Here is a 21,035-nt window from a genome sequence, read left to right on the forward strand (position 1 = left end):
AAAAACTCCAGCTTGTCCCCACCTCCAGCTAGCCGATAGGTATAAATATATCCTCCACCAACGGAGCGCGGATTTAGTATCATATCTCTGGCAACGCCCACTAACACATACCAGTCATCGCCTCCACCTGAAAAGCGACATACGGCCACACTGCAAGAGACACATGTAAAGAGGAACTAAGATCAGAGAAATAGGTGGGACATGGAAGAGACCAGCTTAACGGCAAGGGAATTTTGCAAGTACACGTTATACCGTTTGTCCGATATGTCCCCTTTAATCCATAATTCAGCTTCCTCACCTGAAAGCTGCCTCATTCTGCTCCAGCTGCACCAGGTCCAGTGTATTGCCCTGGATGGGGTTGATCATGCGCACTAGAGAAGCCCATTGCCCAGAACCTGCTTTAGGTGCCCCAAAGATGGCTTCTGGCAGGTTTTCATTCAAGAAAGCTGCTGCCATTTCTGCAGCCAGCTCTCTTTCATCCTCCCCCGCTGCCTCCACCATTTCCTGTAGAAAAAAATATTTATATGATGCAATATATGGCTAAAAATAAGTGTAAACCATTAAGTGCTTGTTTAGCACCTAATTTTTAAACAATTGACATTAATTAATTAGCCGCTAACAGGAGTATCACTGAGTTGGGAAATGGCTGTGGGCATTTGCTACAATTCAGACACAAACATCAGTGAGCTCAGGCTCTGGTGTAGGTCACCAAGTTTGAATTCATCTCAAAGGAGTTATGTGGGGTTCAGGTCTGGGCTTGTGAAGGCCAGTTAAGTTCCACCACACCAGAACCACTAAATCATTTTGTACACAGGGCCATTGTCATGCTGAAATAGACTAGTGCCCTCCATGAACTGTTACCACAATGTTGGAAGCACAACATTTTCTAGAATTTCATTCTATGTACTAGCATTAAGATTCATCTTCTCTGGATTTAAAGGGCCAAACCAAACCCCTTAATTATAAAGGGCCGTCCACAAAGTGTATATAAGAATCTTTTTGAGACAATTTGCAGATAAACAAGAGAACTTCATGTTAAGCAATACATTCAGAAACAGTCATTTTACACCACAGTTGCAGACTGTTTATTCTTACGAGATAGACTCAAACACCGGCAGGACTGCATCAATGATTTATCTTTGAGAGACCACCACAGTAACCACGGCTTGCACATTTTACAGTATTTGTCACTTTTACATTGTCAACGTGGAATTACCCTTGCAAACTTACGCCATGATGAGATAGCCGCAAAATGGACATGACTGACAACTTCCGACAAGAGAGCAATGAAATTCTGTCTCAGACAATGATTAGACCGGGAAAATTAGTGTACGAGTCAGACAGAAGAGAAAGAAGGAAAGCTAGATGGAGATAAGGAAAAAATTTTAGAGGAGATGAAGACAAAAGCATTGTTTCTTAAAGGGAAAGTTCACCCAAAAAGAAAATTCATCATCATTTACTCACCCTCAAGTTATTCCTAACCTGTATGAGTTAACAAAAGATATAATGCAATACATACTATTGTCCTGTAAAATTAAAAATAAATCTAATATATAATCATGATAAAATATAATACATGTTATAATAAAGTATTAATAGAATTGTTATTAATAATGTTAATTATCATCATCATTATTTTATTTTTATTTTATGTTACAGAACAATACTTAACATTTATGGTAATTTCTTTGTTTTCAAAGGTTTTGGCGGAAAACAGCAGGGAGACCTTATCACTTCCCTTTGTTGACAACAACAGATTTCTAAACGATCTTCATGACAAATGTTGCGTTCCCAAATGCAAATAAGCGACTCAAAAACACAGTACTGTAGTAGCACTGTTACACCCGTTTCACACATACTCCGTGTGCAAGCGCGTATGCGGAACAATTTAAACAACGTAGGCCTATTATTCCATGCATTACTTCTAATTATATTAAGTTGCTCAAGCAAGTGGTCAAATATTTAACCATGTACTTATATTAAAATCACAAACATTTGAAATTAAAACTTAAAATTGACAAAAACAGCCAACTCTCATGCCTTTTCTTTTGCATTTAAATTTTAATACAATAAATTTTGCACGTCACAAATAACTTGTTTTTCCACCTCTACGAATGAGACAGGTGTTGTTCATTATGTTGCCTTTAAGAGGCAAATTGTAGTTTTCGTTGCTTTACCCCGTTCTTAAAGTAAAAAGATGACTGTGAAAAAAAATAGTATTTAATTAAATACATTTATGGTGAGATTACTACATTTTCAGGTCAATCTGTGTTCATTTTGACCACGAAACATGCGCTGTCACTTTAATTCAGCGTTTGCAGCACAGCAAAAATAGACTCGGTGTGGAAACGATCGCTGCACTGCTGTATACGGACCGTACCTGGAACGGATCGCCGAACTGCATCCGCGTGCAGTGTGAAAGCTCTAACCTGTTAACATGGGTACGGAAAAAAAATACGCACCGCATACGTGAAACGGGCATTACTGTGAATTGAAACTGAAAACACAGTACTGTAACAGTACTGTTACTGTGAATTGAAACTGAAAACACAGTACTGTAACAGTACTCTGAAACATGCAGCACAAAGATTATATTTATAATCTTATAGAATTACATTTAAACCGTTGCGTAATTTCCGTCGTGTATAAAAGCGGCTTTGTATGTTACTAATTATTCAGAATATGCGTAAGTCCACAAGCATTATGTTTGTATGAGAGCTCCTGGTACATAATTCTATATTTTTGAACGAAAACTGTTTGTGATTTTGCTACAGCAAAATGTTTTTTTTGTCTGAAGGATTATATTGCTCATTGGAAATAACAGGAGGATGTTGGTTAGAAGTCTATTATTAAATGCTAGAGATTCAGAATATGCTGAAGTTTGTATTCATTTACTACAAGTATATGCTGCTAGTACAGGCACACATTTATTTTCCTGTTGGTTATTTGCAATGTTGGGGCATATGCTGGCAAATGTAACCTTTACAGTTAACTTGCCAAATCACTTCTATTTGTTTTATTAATACAATTAATATAGGAAGTATTGGAAGTAAATTCGTTATGGGTCATCATAAATACTTTGCTTTAAAAGTAGTCACCAAAAAAAAAAAAAAAAAAAAAAAAAAAAAATGCATCGATAATCGTTACCCTCTGAATCGTAATCGAATCGAATCGTGAGGTGCCTAGAGATTTCCACCCCTAGTACTGATTGCCTACGCCAAACACTGATCCCTAAACCTACCCGTCACTGCAAATGGCAGGATTTCCTCTGAACTGGTTTGGGGGAGAAAACAAATTACAATAAAATCACATGATAGATTTGAAGTTAAGTGTCCCCGCAGATGGCGCCGTGAGCTTGTGGCGGTGCTGTCAAAAGCATTACATGCATCAAATAATTGTATTATTAGAAACGTATTAGAATGTATTAGAAACGTAAAATTTTGCAGTTTATTTAGTAATTGTTTAAGGCCATTTCGCGATTTTAATCATCATACAGTAACCACCACACCTTCCCAAAACCATTTTTTTCTCGCATTTACGCAATTCATGTGGGTCATACTTTTCAGGGCGGAAATCCGTATAATACGAAAAAATCTGATCCCTGAATAGTATTTTTACCCATACCATGGAAGTGAATGGGGCACATCAACTGTTTGGTTACCCATATTCTTAAAAATATATATTTTTGTTTTCAGCAGAAGAAAGAAATTTATACAGGTTTGAAACAACTTGAGGGCGAGTAAATGATCATTTTGATTTTTGGGTGAATGTTGCCATGTAAAGGCCAGGTTCACTGACCTCAGCCATCTGCTGCTTGCGCTGGGCTTTGGTGGCTTCAGTGTAGGCATTGTGGTCTGTCTCAATCAGGATCAGGTTGTTCGTTTCTGGGTGGATGACAAACTTGCGAGGTGTATACTGCAGTGGGAATGCCACCTGGTTGAAGACGGCACCCAGTTTCTCAAGAGCTAAAATTCTAAGGGAGGAAGAGAGGGGGGGATGAGAATGTAAGACCGCAATGCAATCAATTTTAAAGAGGAGTTTAAAAAAACACATTTAGACATCAGTTAAAGATTAAATTCAGGAAGCCAAAACCTCCCATTTCCTGGCTGAAATTTGGCAGAATCAGGCATGTGCTGATAAAATGCCAGCTGTAGATATAAAAGAGGAGGTCTCTCGATAAGATGGGCAACTAGTACAGACCTCCTATACAAACAGTTTCACTGACTTTCACTGATTTCACAGAAAATATAGAACCAGCATTTGCTTAATTTCCACACATTTACTTTTAAAGCTATATCTGAGTGTCAGATCATTTGGTAAATTATATCACACATTAAAGGATTAAAACTACTGGAACTGACATCAATGAAACCAACCACAATATGCTTGACAATGTTCTCACAAATCTGTGAAGTTTCAAAAAGTTCTTATGTACTGTATACACAGTAGGAGTATGTGTGTTTACCTCAGTGTGTTGGTGGAAATGGCAACAATACCCTCAGGACACTGTTCAGAAGCGAAGCCTGATGCATACTCTAAGGTTTCATATGACAGGGGGGTCAGGTGGAAACGAGACTGGTATGAGTAACTCAGCCAGGAACGACTGGACATGGCCAGAACCTGCGCAGTTAAAGGTCACATGATGGTCAGTAAATTGGCAAGCTGTGCAACACTGCAACAGACATAAAATGCAGATGTGACTCACAGCTTCTTGGCCCTGCATCCGGACTCTGAAAAGCTTGACGGGACGAGAGCCGAGATACCGAGTTCGAGTATCAGACAGGTCCCCGGTCACTGGATCCAAAACAGTACGCAATAAGACTCCGTTCTAAAACAAAGAGGTGATTACCGTAGGAAGAAAATGATCGTCCAGGAAAGTCATGTGATCAAGTGTGCCATTTGGAACAACGCCTTTGAAAGGAAGCCAAAAGAACTGCAATGTGACTCGCTTTCCTGTTACTTGAAGTATCTTGTGATGTTTGTGGTGAGCAAAGAAAAGGCACAAGAACAGAGTGCCCCATTTGCATTTTTAGGTTGTCGAGGGGGTGCTCACAAGCGTGCCTTCCATTAAAGTCAAGTTGAAACCGAAGTAACAAATCTTTTTTTTTTTTATATTACAATTCACATCTGACTGACTACAGAAAAAGTAGTACTGCTACATTATCCATCAGTTGTTGATTGGATGCAAGCAGATCTGAATGAGAGCTTGCAGTCAATTGTAAGAAAGGGGCTGGGTTTAAGCATAGTAAATGATTGGAGAAGTTTTGCATATGCTGCCAGAGAGAAGAAAAAAAAAGGGAAAGGGAAACTTTTCTAAATATTTCTTGGAATCAGCAGTTGAAATCATTTTCAGAAAAATTCTGGTATTAGAATAGAACTACGTTGAGGTAGCTGCATTCTTTTGAAATGCCAATCTCTACTGTAACATTCCAAACTATAAAATGACTGTAAAAACTGAATTAAACAACTCAAAAACCAGTTTGGCTAAAAAAAAAAAAAATGTAAAAAAAGGTTTATAAATATATCAGTCTAATATGTGCGTTTACTGCACTATACTGTATGTTTATGCACTATACTGTATGTTTATGCACTATACTGTATGTTTATGCACTGCATACTATATTTGGCATCATTTGTTTGTTGTTGAGAAAAACAGATAGGGAAGCAAAAGGGTGCATGCCTTGCTCAAATACACAAATGCACGGAAAAGTGATCAATTTCCTGTTTGCCACTAGCTGGGAATGGACCTGAAACCTTTATGTTACCAACCCAGAGCAAGCAAGAGAGTTTCTTACCTGCAAGCCAATGTTGAGGTATAGGAAGCCGATGGTGCCTTTTTCTCCTAGTTCATCTTGTTTTTCCACTCCACCCATCTCCACAATACAAAGAGACTCCGGCTGGGCAGGAAGAGCCTGCATACTCAATGGCTGCAGACAGTCCTGTGAAACAAAGAGATTACACACATTACAGTATTTGTATTTGTACAGCCAGTGCTCAGTGGGCACAGTGACTGGAATCCTTGTTTGAAGCCCAAATCAGCTGACAATGGATGAGCAAATAGTAGCTTACAGATGGATCCAAGGAGATGATACGAACGGTATTGTCCACCAATCCAACAGCCAGGAAACGAGAACGCTGTTCACCAGGTGGCACATTTGCCAAACTCATGCACACCACATCTGCAGACATCTCCTTCCTTTCGGTGTATTCATTAAGCTGCCCAGACTGTAAAGAGAGAAACCATAATGGAAAGACAATCAAACAAAAGATGAAAATTCAGGTGATAACACATGACAAAAAAAATGATCACCAACATACCGGGTCCATCTCAAAGTAGACCAGTTCTCCTCCGGTCAAAGCAATGACCACCTGCCTCTGATTGACAGCACATCGGACGATTGTCTTCTTCCCTGGAGTCTTCCATTCATTCACTCTCTTATCCGCACGGATGTGACGGATCCCATCGGGATAGACCTTTACCCAGCAAATGAAACAAAACCCAATCAAACGAGAAAATAATTGAACATTTTATAAGCATAATGGTTTTATCTATTTGTTGGGCAAAAACACATATCAGAGTGCAATTTAACAAGTAAACAGAAAAGGTTCAGTGGTATATTGTTCATTCATGTAGGTCAGGGAGACGTCACTCACTTGCACAAGTGCATCTTCCCCAAGCAATGAGCAGGACAGGGTGGGTGTTGTGCCCAAGAAGCCAGAGTCTGTCACTTCTTCCACAGTCTCTCCAATTGAAAGCACCAGGGTGGCGTTAACGAAAGACACAATGATGTAGGCATCAAACTCATCTGTGAACAGGAAACCCACAATGTTCACACAATTCTTTGGTTGGAAATTTTGCCACATATGGGCTAATTTGCAACCATAAATGCAAACCAATACTACAACATGACAAAAAAAACATGTCACTCCAAACCCATAAGTCATTCATTCAAGTGTGAGCAAATGGCAATTTTCATTTTTATTTGAACCATCTTTTTTTAATGGTAAATGAACAACACGCAGTGAATAAGGGCCTATTGAGAATGAAAACATTACAGTCTTGAGAGGTAAGAAAATAGTGCATTGAGTCAAAATGAAACTGATTCCCTCAAACACTCAACTACACAGACCACAGTATAAAGCTTGCAGAGTTCAGGCTGCATGCACAAGCCAAAGAAATCTAATAGCAAATCACATGATTTCAGAGAAACATCTGGCAGACAAGTGACAGTTTCTGAAGGCCCAACTTGCACTGTGCACGCCAAGCAAAATGTCCTTGTATCCAGTAGAATTTGGCTTTGTTTTTCAGCATGCTCTGACTTGTAAGAACTTTTCATTGACTTTATGCTTCAAGGGGAGAACCTAGAATGTAATCGTCTATGCATTAGGGATGGGCATTTTTAAAAAATATTGCATTCGAATATTCGGGTTCATAAAATCGAATATTCGAAAATTCGTTTATTTAAATTACGCTTAACAAAGACATTTAAGTTTCAGGTTTTTACACGTTTTTGTCATTTCTGAACAAGCTTACGATTAGGCAATATACACAACAAGCTTACAATATAAGTTAAAGTTTTCTTTAGTTGAAAACATTAAACAGTAGGCCTATGTGTAAACAAAAATATAAAGAACAAAAGCATTTAAGCTCAAGCAGCACTAACGGAAAAAAATGCCTAATAAAGCAGACTGCGTCAGATATCGTACAGAACGTGCACATACACTCGAGTCAGCGTATGTACGATTATCGTGTTTATATTGTTTCACGCTTATGTTGAGAAAAACAATAATATCTAGGGCTGTAACGATTCCTTGATTAAAGTCGAGTACTCTTTTTAAAAAAATCCTCGATTGCAATTTACCCGTGTCGAGTAATTGGCAAAATACCGGAAGTGGCGCATTCCACAGACGAGAATCCATGAACCGCAGAAGTACACAGTTTTCTAAGACAACGCGATATATTTAAAACCATTTACAATCATAATATAGCATAGTGCTATTTATGGCGGCAAATCAATGCCAATAATAAACGAGCGCACAACTGATGCGGGCGCACGCGGTAAATGACATACGCGAGAGGATAACAGATCTACACGCGAAGAAACGGGAACTCGCGAGCTCATTCAAACCCTGCGCGCGCGCATGACATCATCTCTGCACGAAATACAAGCCCTCACGCGCGCGCATGATCATTCCCCACGCGCTCGCGCTTGATCTGCTCTCGCCTGCTGCTTTTGCTCGCTCGAACAGTTTTATTTTTGGCAGTCGAGGGGCGGGACTTACTGTTTTAATAACCTCAAATGTCATTGGTTACTTTTCCCCTTTTCCAGAAGTCAGTTGCGATTGGACGCCTGTCCAATGACTCGTAATTCACTTGACTTGAGACATGAATCACTTCATTTGTTTTATTTATTGTGGTTTATTAATGTGTAATGTGATTTAATGCATTGTTAATATAGAATAGATTCTTACCAGATACCTTTATTAACAGAAAGTCGTATTGCATTGTGTTGTTAAGAGATATTTAGGCTACAGACTATGACGCATTTCCATGGTTATTAGCATTGCAAATTGACCTAAATTTGTATACATTTTTACATTTTATATTTATAACACTGTGATTTGTGATATTGGCATTAAACTATCTAAAATAAATTGGAGAAAAATGGGAATGTAAAGTCATACAGGTGAAAAAATTAGAATAAGTTCATGTGCAAAAGTTCATTTATTTCAGTAATTCAACTTACAAGGTTAAACTAATATATTATATAGACTCATTACCTGCAAAGTGAGATATTTCAAGCCTTTATTTGTTATAATTTTGATGATTATGGCTTACAGTTTATGAAAACCTTTTCACAATATTCTAATTTTGAATTTTTCTAATTTTGAACTTTTGCACGATGTTCTAACTTTTCGAGTTTCACCTGTATTTGCTGTATATCACCACTACATTACCACTATACTCCCATTCACCACTATTTATGTTTACCCAACCAAAATTAAATTGGTTCTGAGAACCTCAGAAATGTAAAACGTATCCATTAAATAGTTGCAAATATAACAAGGGCTTTGGATGAAAGATACATTACTTGTTTATATCAATATTTGTTGTGTAAGCTTTTTGTTATCATCCTGTGTATTACTATTATGTCAATTTTGAGTGGTTTATTATATTTTCTATTAAATGTAAAAGGGATTCTGGCTTCTCAAGTTAAGATACAGTACACAGCATAAATGATTACACCCCTCTGAAACCCAAACAAATTCAGATTTTTTTCTTTATCTAAGAATTTTTTTTTTTTTTTTTAAAGATATGTTATGTTCAGATGGGGTGTAATCATTTATACTGTGTACTGTACTTGCCTCATACTTTCTCTTATTAGGTTATTAGCTTACAAAAAGTTAGATGGTTAAGATCACTATATAATATTTTAATATCTAATTTGCTGTGTTTAATGATTTGCTGGGTTTAATTTTGATTTTGTAGCAAATTCTGAAAAGGCATTTGTAAGCTAATTCATGCTGTGTACTGTATCTTAACTTGAGAAGCCAGAACCCCTTTTGCATTTAATAGAAAACATAATTAACCACTTATATTACCTAAAAATGTATAAAAGATTTGGTCAATTTGCAATGCTAATAACCATGGAAATGCGTCATAGTCTGTAGCCTAAATATCTTTTAACGACACAATGCAATAAGACTTTCTGTTAATAAAGTAGCCTATCTGGTAAGAATCTATTCTATATTAACAATGCATTAAATCACATTACACATTAATAAACCACAATAAATAAAACAAATGAAGTGATTCATGTCTCAAGTCAAGTGAATTACGAGTCATTGGACAGGCGTCCAATCGCAACTGACTTCTGGAAAAGGGGAAAAGTAACCAATGACATTTGAGGTTATTAAAACAGTAAGTCCCGCCCCTCGACTGCCAAAAAAAAATTGTTCGAGCGAGCAAAAGCAGCAGGCGAGAGCAGATCAAGCGCGAGCGCGTGGGGAATGATCATGCGCGCGCGAGAGGGCTTGTATTGCGTGCAGAGATGATGTCATGCGCGCACGCAGGGTTTGAATGAGCTCGCGAGTTCCCGTTTCTTCGCGTGTAGATCTGTTATCCTCTCGCGTATGTCATTTACCGCGCGCGCCCGCATCAGTTGTGCGCTCGTTTATTATTGGCATTGATTTGCCGCCATAGCTATTGTGAAATCACAAAGGCTGTGATTCAGTTAAATAAATATATCCTCTTTTTGTTTTGTTTTTTTCCACAGAGAACAAACCTGCAAACTCCTCAGAGTAAAAAAAAAAAGGGGGGGGGGGGGGGGGTTGTTGTTGAGGTGTTTAGCCTAAAACAACACGCTCGCCAGATTGTTTATCTAAATAGCACTATGTTGTTAGAAATTACTGTTTACCAGGTATGCAGCGCATCCCATGCAACAAGAGATTAACACTAGGGCTCCAAACTAACTTTTCCACTGGTTGCACTGGTGTTACCAACTTTCTCAGTTGGTCGCACCAGCATATGATTTGGTCGCACCTTTTTTTTTTTGCTACATGCCATTGGATTAATCAATGCATGCTGATGAATAGTGGTCTTAATCTGCATACCCTAGTTTTGCACTGATGTAAAAAGACTACCAGTGACTAGGGCTGCAACAACTAATCGATAAAATCGATTATGAAAATCGTTGTCAACGAATGTCATTGTCGATTAGTTGGTCTGCTCACGTCACGGGGAGCGTTACTGATGACGTCACTTTCATGACAACGCAGTCACGCGAAATGGCAGAGAGTAATTGGAGAGAAACATCAGCACGGCAAGCAAAAACTGTATATTCTCATTATATGAAGATGTGAAAATGGTATAGTCTAGTTTAATTCAATGCTACTGTGTAAACAGCTTTGTTTACTAACTTCGGGACAGTCACACTAGATCTATTTTGTATCGAGCATCTGGTTGCGCAATCAGTTCGCTCGCAACATAAGTGATGGATTAAAATAGCGCTACCGCAGAAATAGGTTAAATTAAATGGGGGGTGGTGATGGCGCAGTGGATAAGACACAAGCCTTTGGTGTGAGAGACCCGGGTTCGAATCCACTGTGAGACACCAATGTGTCCCTGAGCAAGACACTTAACCCCTAGTTGCTCCAGAGGCGTGCGACCTCTGACATGTATAGCAATTGTAAGTCGCTTTGGATAAAAGCGTCAGCTAAATGAATAAATGTAAATGTAAAATGTAAATGGTGTTTACAAAGTGAAGCACTAAATATAAAGGCAGTTAATAACAGCAGCAGTAAAATATTGTTTTTTAGTCACTGTAGTCAGTGGTTTTCAGCGAATGCTTGTGCAGTAATACATCATTTTTCCTGTACTTTTAATCAAGCCTGTTGTCAGCTGCGTAGCAGCTACCTCCATTCCGCTCTCTTTTTATAGCATTTGTCTACTATGTAAGGGATAATCCCGCTTATTACATGGCTACCCACCAAATAAATCAATAATTTTACACAAAATATTGATTTAAAAAGGAGTTTATTGATTTAAAAATGATTGTATTGCTTCCGCTAAAGAAAATAGTCCGTTCCGTCTCTACGGTTAGAATCCTGCGTCCATAGCAACGCTCTGTTTTTCTGGTGTGTTATACTTCGCAGCGGTCTGTTATCAAGAAATAACAGATCGCATTCTACATTGGAATTCAAAATCTGCTGCTTAATATCTTATTACAAACATGTTTGTGTCCTAATTTCATAATGTGAAGTTTATATGAGCAGCGCAACTCAATATTTTGTTTTGTTTATTTATATTTTGGATTTTTAAAGAAGTTTTCCTGTTTAAAAACTGGACAAACTTTTGTGTTTGGGGTTTAAAATGTAAAAATTAAAGATTATATTAGTAAAACTCAATGTGTGGCTTTTGCACTTTTTAAAGTACACTTTTACACATAAATACCCTGATTTAGGGTTTTATTTAGTTATAAACAAAAATCAAATTGAATTTAAAAAAAAAACTATCCGATTAATCGAAAAAATAATCGTCCGATTAATCGATTATCAAAATAATCGTTAGTTGCAGCCCTACCAGTGACACAATAAGACCTCATGTTAGCAAAATGTTTTAATCTTTTAACTCTCAAAAAAAAAAAAAATATTAAAAAATTAACTATTAAAAATATTTTAAAGCTTAAGCTTGAGTAAGCAAACTGTACTTTTTATGTAATTCATGTAATAAATAGAACTTTATTGTAAAGTGTTACTGATTAGTTATACACCGATTCAGACGTCTCCTGAGTTCACTGTTGGAAAGATCAGTTGTTTTAACCATTCATTCAAATTAATTGGTTCAAAGAAGTCATTAGTTCGCGAATTGGACGTGTCATGCGCGTTGTGTGATTATCCCAGCAGTTAGGACATGGACATCCAAGATTTCTGTCAACACAGAAAACATTTCATCACTGGATAGTTTTTTTCATTTAATTAAAGTGTTGTTTTATTTAATTAAAGTGTTGTTTTATGTCAGCTGAATGTCCAGAACGCTTTTCAGAGAAGATAAGGAAACTTATTTAGCACAATTCACACTAACGTTAACGGTAATTCAGAAAAAAAAAAAGAAAAAAAAAGTCTCCGCATGCTCCACATGAAACTTTGGTCTTCTGATCTTTTACCACCGTGTCGATTTATTTTGATTAATATGTGCGAGGAAGAGAGAGCAAGACAGCGCTTAGTTTCGAGACGGTGAAGTCTTGTTTACACTTTCGCCTGGCTCCGAAGACAGAGCGCGCCCGCGTTTAACGTTCAGTTAAACATGCACAGCAGTTCATCTACATTACTCACCGATAAAATAAGACTTTGGCGGGACAAAAATTAAATTTGGCGGGCGCTAAAACAAGTTCAATGCAGGAAAATTAATGCGTGAGTTTCCATTAGACTTGCGTGGTAGCCAGGCGTCTCATCCAATGGCGAGCTCAGTTGACGCTGTGTGCTTCAAGATTCTGACGCAAGTGCTAAGATTCCGATTGGCCAAGAGAAAAAGTGCTAAGATTCCGATTGGCCCAGAGAAATGTCAATTATAAGAATTATCCAATAATGTTTTGCAATTCTAGCCTGCATGGCATTCAGATGAAGGGCACATGTTTGATGTGCACATGTTCTTGTTCAAGAAATTACAGTGGCTGTAGCATTTCTATCGTACAGAAGTGGCCAAATATAAAGGTTAAGTTGACATTTGAATTAAATGTTGTTTGGCCAATATTAAACAAGGATTTGATAATCCCTTAGTGTAACAACAACTAACACCAATATAATCCAAACAGGTACAGACAGGCAGAAGGTACGTACACACGCAGAAGGTACGTGTATCTGTACGTGTGTGCACGCACGCACACACGGATTGTGTGTGTGTGTTATTTATTTATGTACATAAGTTATGTTTATATTAGTTTATATCGTTTATTTTACATGGGTGTATTTTAACAGTGCGTCCGTTGCAGGAGTGGCTGAGAATGGTGCACTGTCATTACACAGTACGAGAGCGCTGAGAAAGGACTGCTGGCATTACAGAGCGAGAGCAGCCTCTAAAGGACAAATAACAAACTGTCACTGGCACCCTGTGTTGTTTATTGTAACACGCGAGGCTGCACGCAGCACAGAGATCACAAGCTGCATGGAGAGCGCTGACGCTTCATATGCGCATTTAAAACATCGACAGTATGAATACAGAATACTACAGTCCATATGTTGCCATATCATTATAAAGTAGGGCTGAACGATTTTGGAAAATAATCTAATTGCGATTTAGTTTTACCAATATTGCGATTTAATATGCGATTATTTTTTAAGCTCTTTATCTTTTCTATTATTTCAACAAAAACAAGCAATACATCATTGTAAAATAGGGATGGGAATCTTTAGGCACCTCATGAGCCGATCTAATTTTTTTCTTATTAATTAATCTTATTAATAAAACTTAAAATATGTATTTAATTACATATATAATTATAAGTACTTTTAAAAAGAATTACACATTAAAAAACTAAATTAATACAATTATATGTTAAGAATTTTAACTAATATAGTTTCAAAATATAAAAACAAACAAAGAAACATTAAAAACATTACAAGCAACAAACACAGAGTGCTTTCAGAATTTAAGAGCATGAAAAAAGAAAATGAAAATGAAAAAAGTTTTTCTCCAAAAGATGCTGGCTTTGTTGTTTTATCAACATTAATGACAGACACGGTTGCTGTCACTTTAAGAGCTAGTGCACAGATCAGATATCAAAACAATCTCATCATCAAACAGTCAGAGAAGAGACATGAAGATATTCATCATTTCTGACACACTGGAGAACATAACTATTTTAATCTACAATACCGTTCAAAAGCTTGGGGTCCATAATATTTTTTTAATTACATTCATCTCACCTAAATGTTTGCTCACTCACTGTATTTGTGTTTTACAATGGAGTATTTTTTTTATTTGAATTATATGTTAAGAATTTTAACTAATATAGCTTCAAAACAAACAAAGAAACATTAAAAACATTACAAGCAACAAACACAGAGTGCTTTCAGAATTTAAGAGTATGCTGTCTGAACGTTTTCATCTCTTTTGAAATATAAGATGTGGTTTGTCCTGTCTGTTAAAATAACTGACTGTTTACATTAATTTCACGTCATAAAAGCATTTTGAGATGCAAGTACATTTAACCACGTAGACGGAGTCGCTCACAGCCGCATATGCTCAAGTGCTCTTCGCAAAGCGCGTGTGACGATTTGCAATTGAAAGCAGCTTCTGTCGGTGATTTTCATATTTTTAATATATAAGCCAACTGCATTCCAAAAGACATATGATGCCTTCATAGAGCATTTGTAAGGAAAATACCGGCGGGCGAGACTACAAGAGTAACATCAAGCAAAGCACGTGTATCTCATAGCGCATCTTCTGCAATGCAGCCCGCGAATGTCCTTGTAATTTGCTTCAACTTTTCCGAACTTTATGAAAGATTATTTTTCGGAAGGTTCGAGTGGTGTCGTGTGTGTGTGTGAGACAGAGGAATTAGAAGCAAGCAGAATATGGTTGTTTATAAAGCACACGCAGCGTCATCACGTATCTGTGTTTAAAACTAAGCTCAGACTCTATTCTGAAATTATCTGAATAGATACAGAATCATTGGAGAGAATCTATAACACAATATCACAAATTAAACAAACTGTTCTTTCCTGTAGCCTATGCCAGGTCTATATGCGTAGCGTGCCAAGTTGATGCTTCATCCGCAGTGCAGACTGCTTTACTCTCGCGTGTCACGTGACCAAAGTTTAAATCGCAGCTTTTGCAGTTAAAAATCGCGTTTCATCATATCGCGATATTATCGCAAATGCAATTAATCGTTCAGCCCTATTATAAAGTAATTTATTTGTTGACTAAATGCTGCATTAGCAGAGAAGGAACAGAAGTATGTTTGCAGTCCAGGCTGTGAGGACTCTAACATTAGTACGTCAAGCGGTTAAAACAATGACAAAAACACACGCACACGTGACCCAAATGTTTAATGTCGCAATTGTTACCATCTTTTTGCATTTGTTTATATCCACCTAGTCACTTTTATGCATTCATTAGCCGGCGAAGTTGCATATTTAAAGCTAGTGACGTGATTGCTTTCTCAACATTGATGTGTTCATGCAGCCGACAGAAACAAACAAATCAGAAACTCATTCGATTCTATTCTTTTTTCTCACTGCAATACATATTGTTATTTTGATCAAGTAATCATCAAGTATTCTAATATAGAAGAGTGAGACTATACGTGTAATATACATTTATGCAATTTTAATGCTCTGGCCTTTGCAGATATTAAAGATGGCCATCTTTAAGCATAGCAGACTCTTTGGATTTATATGAAATGCTAACACTTTACAATAAGATAACATTTTTATCATTAACTAAGGTTAATCAATGGTGTAGTATTGTTCATTGTTAGTTTGTTAATTTCAACATTTACTAATACATTTTAAATTGAGTTTTAATTTTATCTGTTAACCTTAGTTAATGTACTATGAACTAACACGAATGACCAAGGTTGATTAATCTGTTATCGACACATACTGTCAAACCTAAATGTCGGTATCTGTAAAATCCACTATTGGTCGACCTCTACTCTACATGAGCTGATCTTTTACCTTCTACATGTCTCCTGACAGTCCACACAGCATTGGGGTTACCAGGCAGTTCAGAAACAGCCATTTCTGACACCTGAAGAAAAAAAGAAAAAGAAAAATACACGCATTTTAACACATTGAAACATTTATAGTCTCTGGAAAACCCTAGAAGGTGATGTGTTAAAACCGCATTCACTGCGTAGGTTTTCTGATGCATCGGGTGTCAAATTTCCATTTTGAAACTATGTTGTGAAAGCTGCCACAGAACTGTGACTCCTAGCATCACAAACCTCCAGTCCATGTCTCAAAACTCTCAGTGTAGATCGGGGTCCTCTGCCACATGCCACATACAGCTGCGGGGTATCTTCATTAGCCAAATCAGCAATCTGCAGAAGAAGTTAATTAAAAATTTTTTTTTTAAATAAAGTCTGTGGGTTCAACACTTCCTACAGAGGCATCAGTTTCCATCATTACATGACAAGAACTGATGTAAAAAGCGGGGGAAAGTCTGAAGCATTGACATGCTCAATTACCCATACTGATGTCTGACTAAACACTTTGCAATTTGGAAACTAGAAAATAAGCAGTTCAATACTTCACAGTCATGCAAGAACTCATTCATTCCCAAACATCTGTTCTCATGCCAACTTAAAATCCCACTTCCCATCAGTAATTCCCGGCTTGAGTATGAACATCAGATTTCAAATTTATCACTTTCACACACCTGGCAGGACATGATGGGGGAAAGATTTTCTTGCTCGTCCACTAGCACAAGGTTCTTAAGGGGACGTGGTTGGAAAAAGAATGTGTCTCCTTCCTCCAGAGGCATAGCAGAAGAAAACTCAGGTTCCTCGTCGTCATCACCCAAGTGGGCAATCTGATACAGGTAGCTAAAAAAAAAAAAAAAAAGTTTTAGATTCAGACTTCCAAAGAACACAATCTGTCCAACAGTGCAGATTATTGAAAAGCTTCAGGTTAAACAGAAAATGAGAAGTATGGCTACATTTAAATCACATAGGTTTCAGGTTACTGAAAACTACTGCTCCCACACATTCCACCCTCTCGTTACCAGCTTCTATAAGCTAGTTATTGCACTGAAACTTGGTGAAAATACCACCAAATCAGAAGTATTCAGTAATTATTAGGGCTGCAGGATTTTTTTTGGGGGGGGGGGGGGGGGGTCGAATTGAGATTTAAAATGTGATTTTTTTTTTTTAACCAAATTGAAATGAAATATATGCACACATAAACAGTTGTAGTGAGAATTAATGGCACCCCTGGTAAATATGATCAAAAAAGCTTGTAAAAAAATGTATCTGCTTATCTTTTTGATATTTTATTCAAAATCATTTGCAAAAATCTAACCTTTCATTGAAGTAGAAGAATTGAAAGTGAAAAAAAAAAAAAAAAAAAAAAAACCTTCATTATGAAAAAAGTTCTCCAAAAGACGCTGGCTTTGTTGTTATATCAACATTAATGACAGACACGGTTGCTGTCACTTTAAGAGCTAGTGCACAGATCAGATATCAAAACAATCTCATCATCAAACAGTCAGAGAAGAGACATGAAGATATTCATCATTTCTGACACACTGGAGAACATAACTATTTTAATCTACAATAACGTTCAAAAGCTTGGGGTCCATAATATTTTTTTAATTACATTCATCTCACCTAAATGTTGGCTCACTCACTGTATTTGTGTTTTTACAATGGAGTATTTTTTGCTCAAGAGTTTACACAACACAAGGAAGCTTGATTTCAATCTTTGAATTAAATTTAAAAAGTAGCACAAAAAATACAATAGAATAAAGAGAAAAATGAAATAAAGAGAAGGTTTTTGGGTAAGTCTAACACTAGTATTCAGAAATACTACAGAAACTGAATAAAGTAATCAAATATAAAATAACAGTTTTTAGTCCGGTATTAATTAAATGCATAGGCTATTAAACTCCTTTATCAACATTAATGACAGACACTGCTGCTGTCACTTTAAAAGCTAAAAGCTATTACATTGTTACACATCAACAGCTTATGTTTTAAGACATAACTGACTGCGTTTACCAGGATACTCGCCAAAACCAGAAGTGTGACCATTTTACTCACAAGCTGAGAGAGAGAGAGACTGAATCACTCATGCTGTTTGACACGTTGCTTTTTCAAATGCTATAACAGTTATAAGAGACTCAATCTCACAGTACTTTCAGAGATAGAGTAACATTTACTGATCACGCTGTGCATATATTTATTTAAAAATTGCAGCCTTTGTGATTTCATAATCGCAATTTCGGTTTGATTTTGATTGTTTAATCGTGCAGTCCTAGTTATTATTAGGTTAGTGATAAAATGTGCAAGATGTAAAAGTGACTTACTGGTTTCCAAACTCTGAAGAAACAAACAAGAAGCCAGTCTTCAAAACACACATGGCTGTGGCCACTGGAATGGTATCGAAATACTTCATCCTGATCTCTGTCACCTAAAATATGAACAGACTATGTAATCCAAATACATAGCATATCACTTTCCAGCATTTCAACCTCTCATGTGTGTATTTTCAGACCAGATCTCTCTCAAGTTCAGTGGAAACTCAACGTTAGATTACAGAATTCACTTTACTCCAAATACAAATACTCCAAAGAACTGATAAGAATGTAAATGTGTACCTTGAAATGCAATGTAAGTCGCTTTGGATAAAAGCGTCTGCCAAATGCATAAATGAAAATGAAATGAAATACTTGCGAGTTTCATTCAGTCAGATATAAGATTTGTATTGCAGGTGTGCAATTTTAAGCAGAGTTTTTTTTTACTGTGGTTTACACAACTTTCTCTGCAACGCAAACATTTGTTTAAAGGGTTTTATGATTGTATAATGTAGGAACACTGACTGTTCACTGAATAATATTTGCTTAAAGTAAATGTTTAGCATCAACTGTGTGTTCAGGTGATGTCAAATACTCATATTTCTTCATGAGTAGGGGTTGAAAGTTTACAAGTCCACCTTAAAGTGGCATTTTATTGCACTTTTCAAAGTAGGAAGTTAGAAATTCTGACTTTCCGTTTTGAATGGAACACAACAAGTATTTGAGAGCAATTACATTTTCACTTGCTTGAAAAACCTCTATGTCCATGAAGTAAGGAAACAGATGACAGTCAGGGTCATTAGCTTTGTGTGCTCACCATCTCCTCATCAGTTTCCAGTGTAACCTTAAAGATGTCACCCTGTTCTGTCTGGGCTAGAAAGAAAAACATGGATTTGGTCTTGTGGGTGGCAGAGCAGACAAAGATCATGCCTCTCTCAGGATCATCCAGGTCATTCTAAAAGAGAAAGAGAAAGAAAGGCGCTGTGGTCACATCTCACATATGTGTTTATTCTATTCTGCAAACACAATGACTGAGAACTATACAACCATGAGGTCCAAAACGAATATTATGATCAGAGGTCTTTATGAGTCTCCAGTTCAACAGTCAGAGAAGAGACATGAAAAGCTCATCATTTCGATACTAATAGCTGTCAAGCTGCAATTAGACACCTCAAGTTGATGTTTAGTGTATTGTGCCCAAACGGAGGGATGCAAAGGGGCAGACAACACAAACTCACCCTCCTGCGTGGGATTGGGCAACGGATGTCCGGCTGGTCCCCAAAGTTTTTGTAGGTGATATAGTTCTCAGAGCAAATGAGCACACCGCTGGGACCATCTGAACCTCCAGGAACTACAGCAGACAGGGGAAATAGTCAGATTAACACAGAAACTCAGACACTAGGCTAGATTTTTCTCCTCTGAAAGCAAAACTTCCCATGAGTCCATGAAGATCAGATATCATAACAATCTCTTCATCAAACAGTCAGAGAAGAGACATGAAGATATTCATCATTTCTGACACACTGGAGAACATAACTATTTTAATCTACAATATCGTTCAAGAGCTTGGGGTCCATACAAATTTTTTAAAATATTTTTTGAAAGAAGCCTCTTAAACTGATCAAAAATACAGTAAAAACACTAATCTTGAGAAATATTACAATTTCAAATCATTTCCATCTTTCAGAAATCATTCTAAAAAAAGCTGATTTGGTGCTCAAAACCTTTTAGTATTATCAGATAAGGTTGAAAACAGTTGAACTGCTTAATATTTCTGTGGGAATGCGTTATCCAGGATTCTTTAATGAATAGAAAGTTCAAAAGAATAGCATTTATTTGAAGTAGAAATCTTTTGTAAAATGATAAACCGTTAATTTATCAATTTAATACATCTTTTCTAAAAGTAGCTTCTTTCAAAAACAATTATGCAATAGTGAATCAGGTGTCAAACAACACCTGATGTAGTCAAACAACTTAAAATCAGGTGAAACAAGTGTTAGATAAAGGTATTGCAACATGTTTGAAACAAGTGTTAGATAAGTGTTCTGTTAAAGGCATTGCAACATATTTTGTGAATTCTAATCCAACAAGTAAATCTATCTTGACGTTCTGAAAGGCCCGAACCTGTGATGAGGAAGTTGCCGTGTTCTTCCAGTGCCTCGCTGTACTTGCGCACGACATGGTTGAGGCCCAAGTCCAACTCATAAAAGGTCAGAGTCTGCTGTGTGTTAGCCGCAGCTTCTCCGGTGGGATCATTATCTGCCTCCTGCAAAACCATTTACCACTATGGGTTAGAGACAAACATCACTAGTATTTGAAAAAACATAAAAATTAAGATCAACTTAAAGGTGCTGTATGTAGTTTTCAGCGACCTCGAGCGGTGATGTTTCAGATTGCAACCAATATTTTTACAAGCGCGTGCTCGAATTTATGAGCGAGCACTGTGGGTACCTTCCAGACTGAGACGCAACACACCGGAGACAGCATTAGGCTTGGGCGGTATTCAAATTTTGATACC

General features: G+C 37.1%; 1 protein-coding gene across 1 annotated transcript in view; it reads right to left on the bottom strand.

Annotated features, from left to right (window-relative positions):
- sf3b3 (splicing factor 3b, subunit 3) overlaps window positions 1-21,035 on the bottom strand; it is a 32,955-nt gene that overhangs the window by 2,963 nt on the left and 8,957 nt on the right. Inside the window, exons 6-21 of the mRNA XM_079874716.1 lie at window positions 20,642-20,783; window positions 19,756-19,868; window positions 19,335-19,472; window positions 18,530-18,633; window positions 16,883-17,048; window positions 16,449-16,544; window positions 16,180-16,252; window positions 6,655-6,806; window positions 6,319-6,474; window positions 6,070-6,225; window positions 5,796-5,939; window positions 4,706-4,828; window positions 4,466-4,620; window positions 3,799-3,973; window positions 299-504; window positions 7-150 (exon numbers count right to left, since the gene is read on the bottom strand). Of these exons, the coding sequence (XP_079730842.1) occupies window positions 7-150; window positions 299-504; window positions 3,799-3,973; window positions 4,466-4,620; window positions 4,706-4,828; window positions 5,796-5,939; window positions 6,070-6,225; window positions 6,319-6,474; window positions 6,655-6,806; window positions 16,180-16,252; window positions 16,449-16,544; window positions 16,883-17,048; window positions 18,530-18,633; window positions 19,335-19,472; window positions 19,756-19,868; window positions 20,642-20,783 (2,243 nt within the window). The remainder of the gene's footprint in view (window positions 1-6; window positions 151-298; window positions 505-3,798; window positions 3,974-4,465; window positions 4,621-4,705; window positions 4,829-5,795; window positions 5,940-6,069; window positions 6,226-6,318; window positions 6,475-6,654; window positions 6,807-16,179; window positions 16,253-16,448; window positions 16,545-16,882; window positions 17,049-18,529; window positions 18,634-19,334; window positions 19,473-19,755; window positions 19,869-20,641; window positions 20,784-21,035) is intronic.

The sequence above is a fragment of the Squalius cephalus genome (assembly GCF_949319135.1).
Source record: "Squalius cephalus genome assembly, chromosome: 6".
NCBI classification, from domain to species: Eukaryota; Metazoa; Chordata; class Actinopteri; order Cypriniformes; family Leuciscidae; genus Squalius; species Squalius cephalus.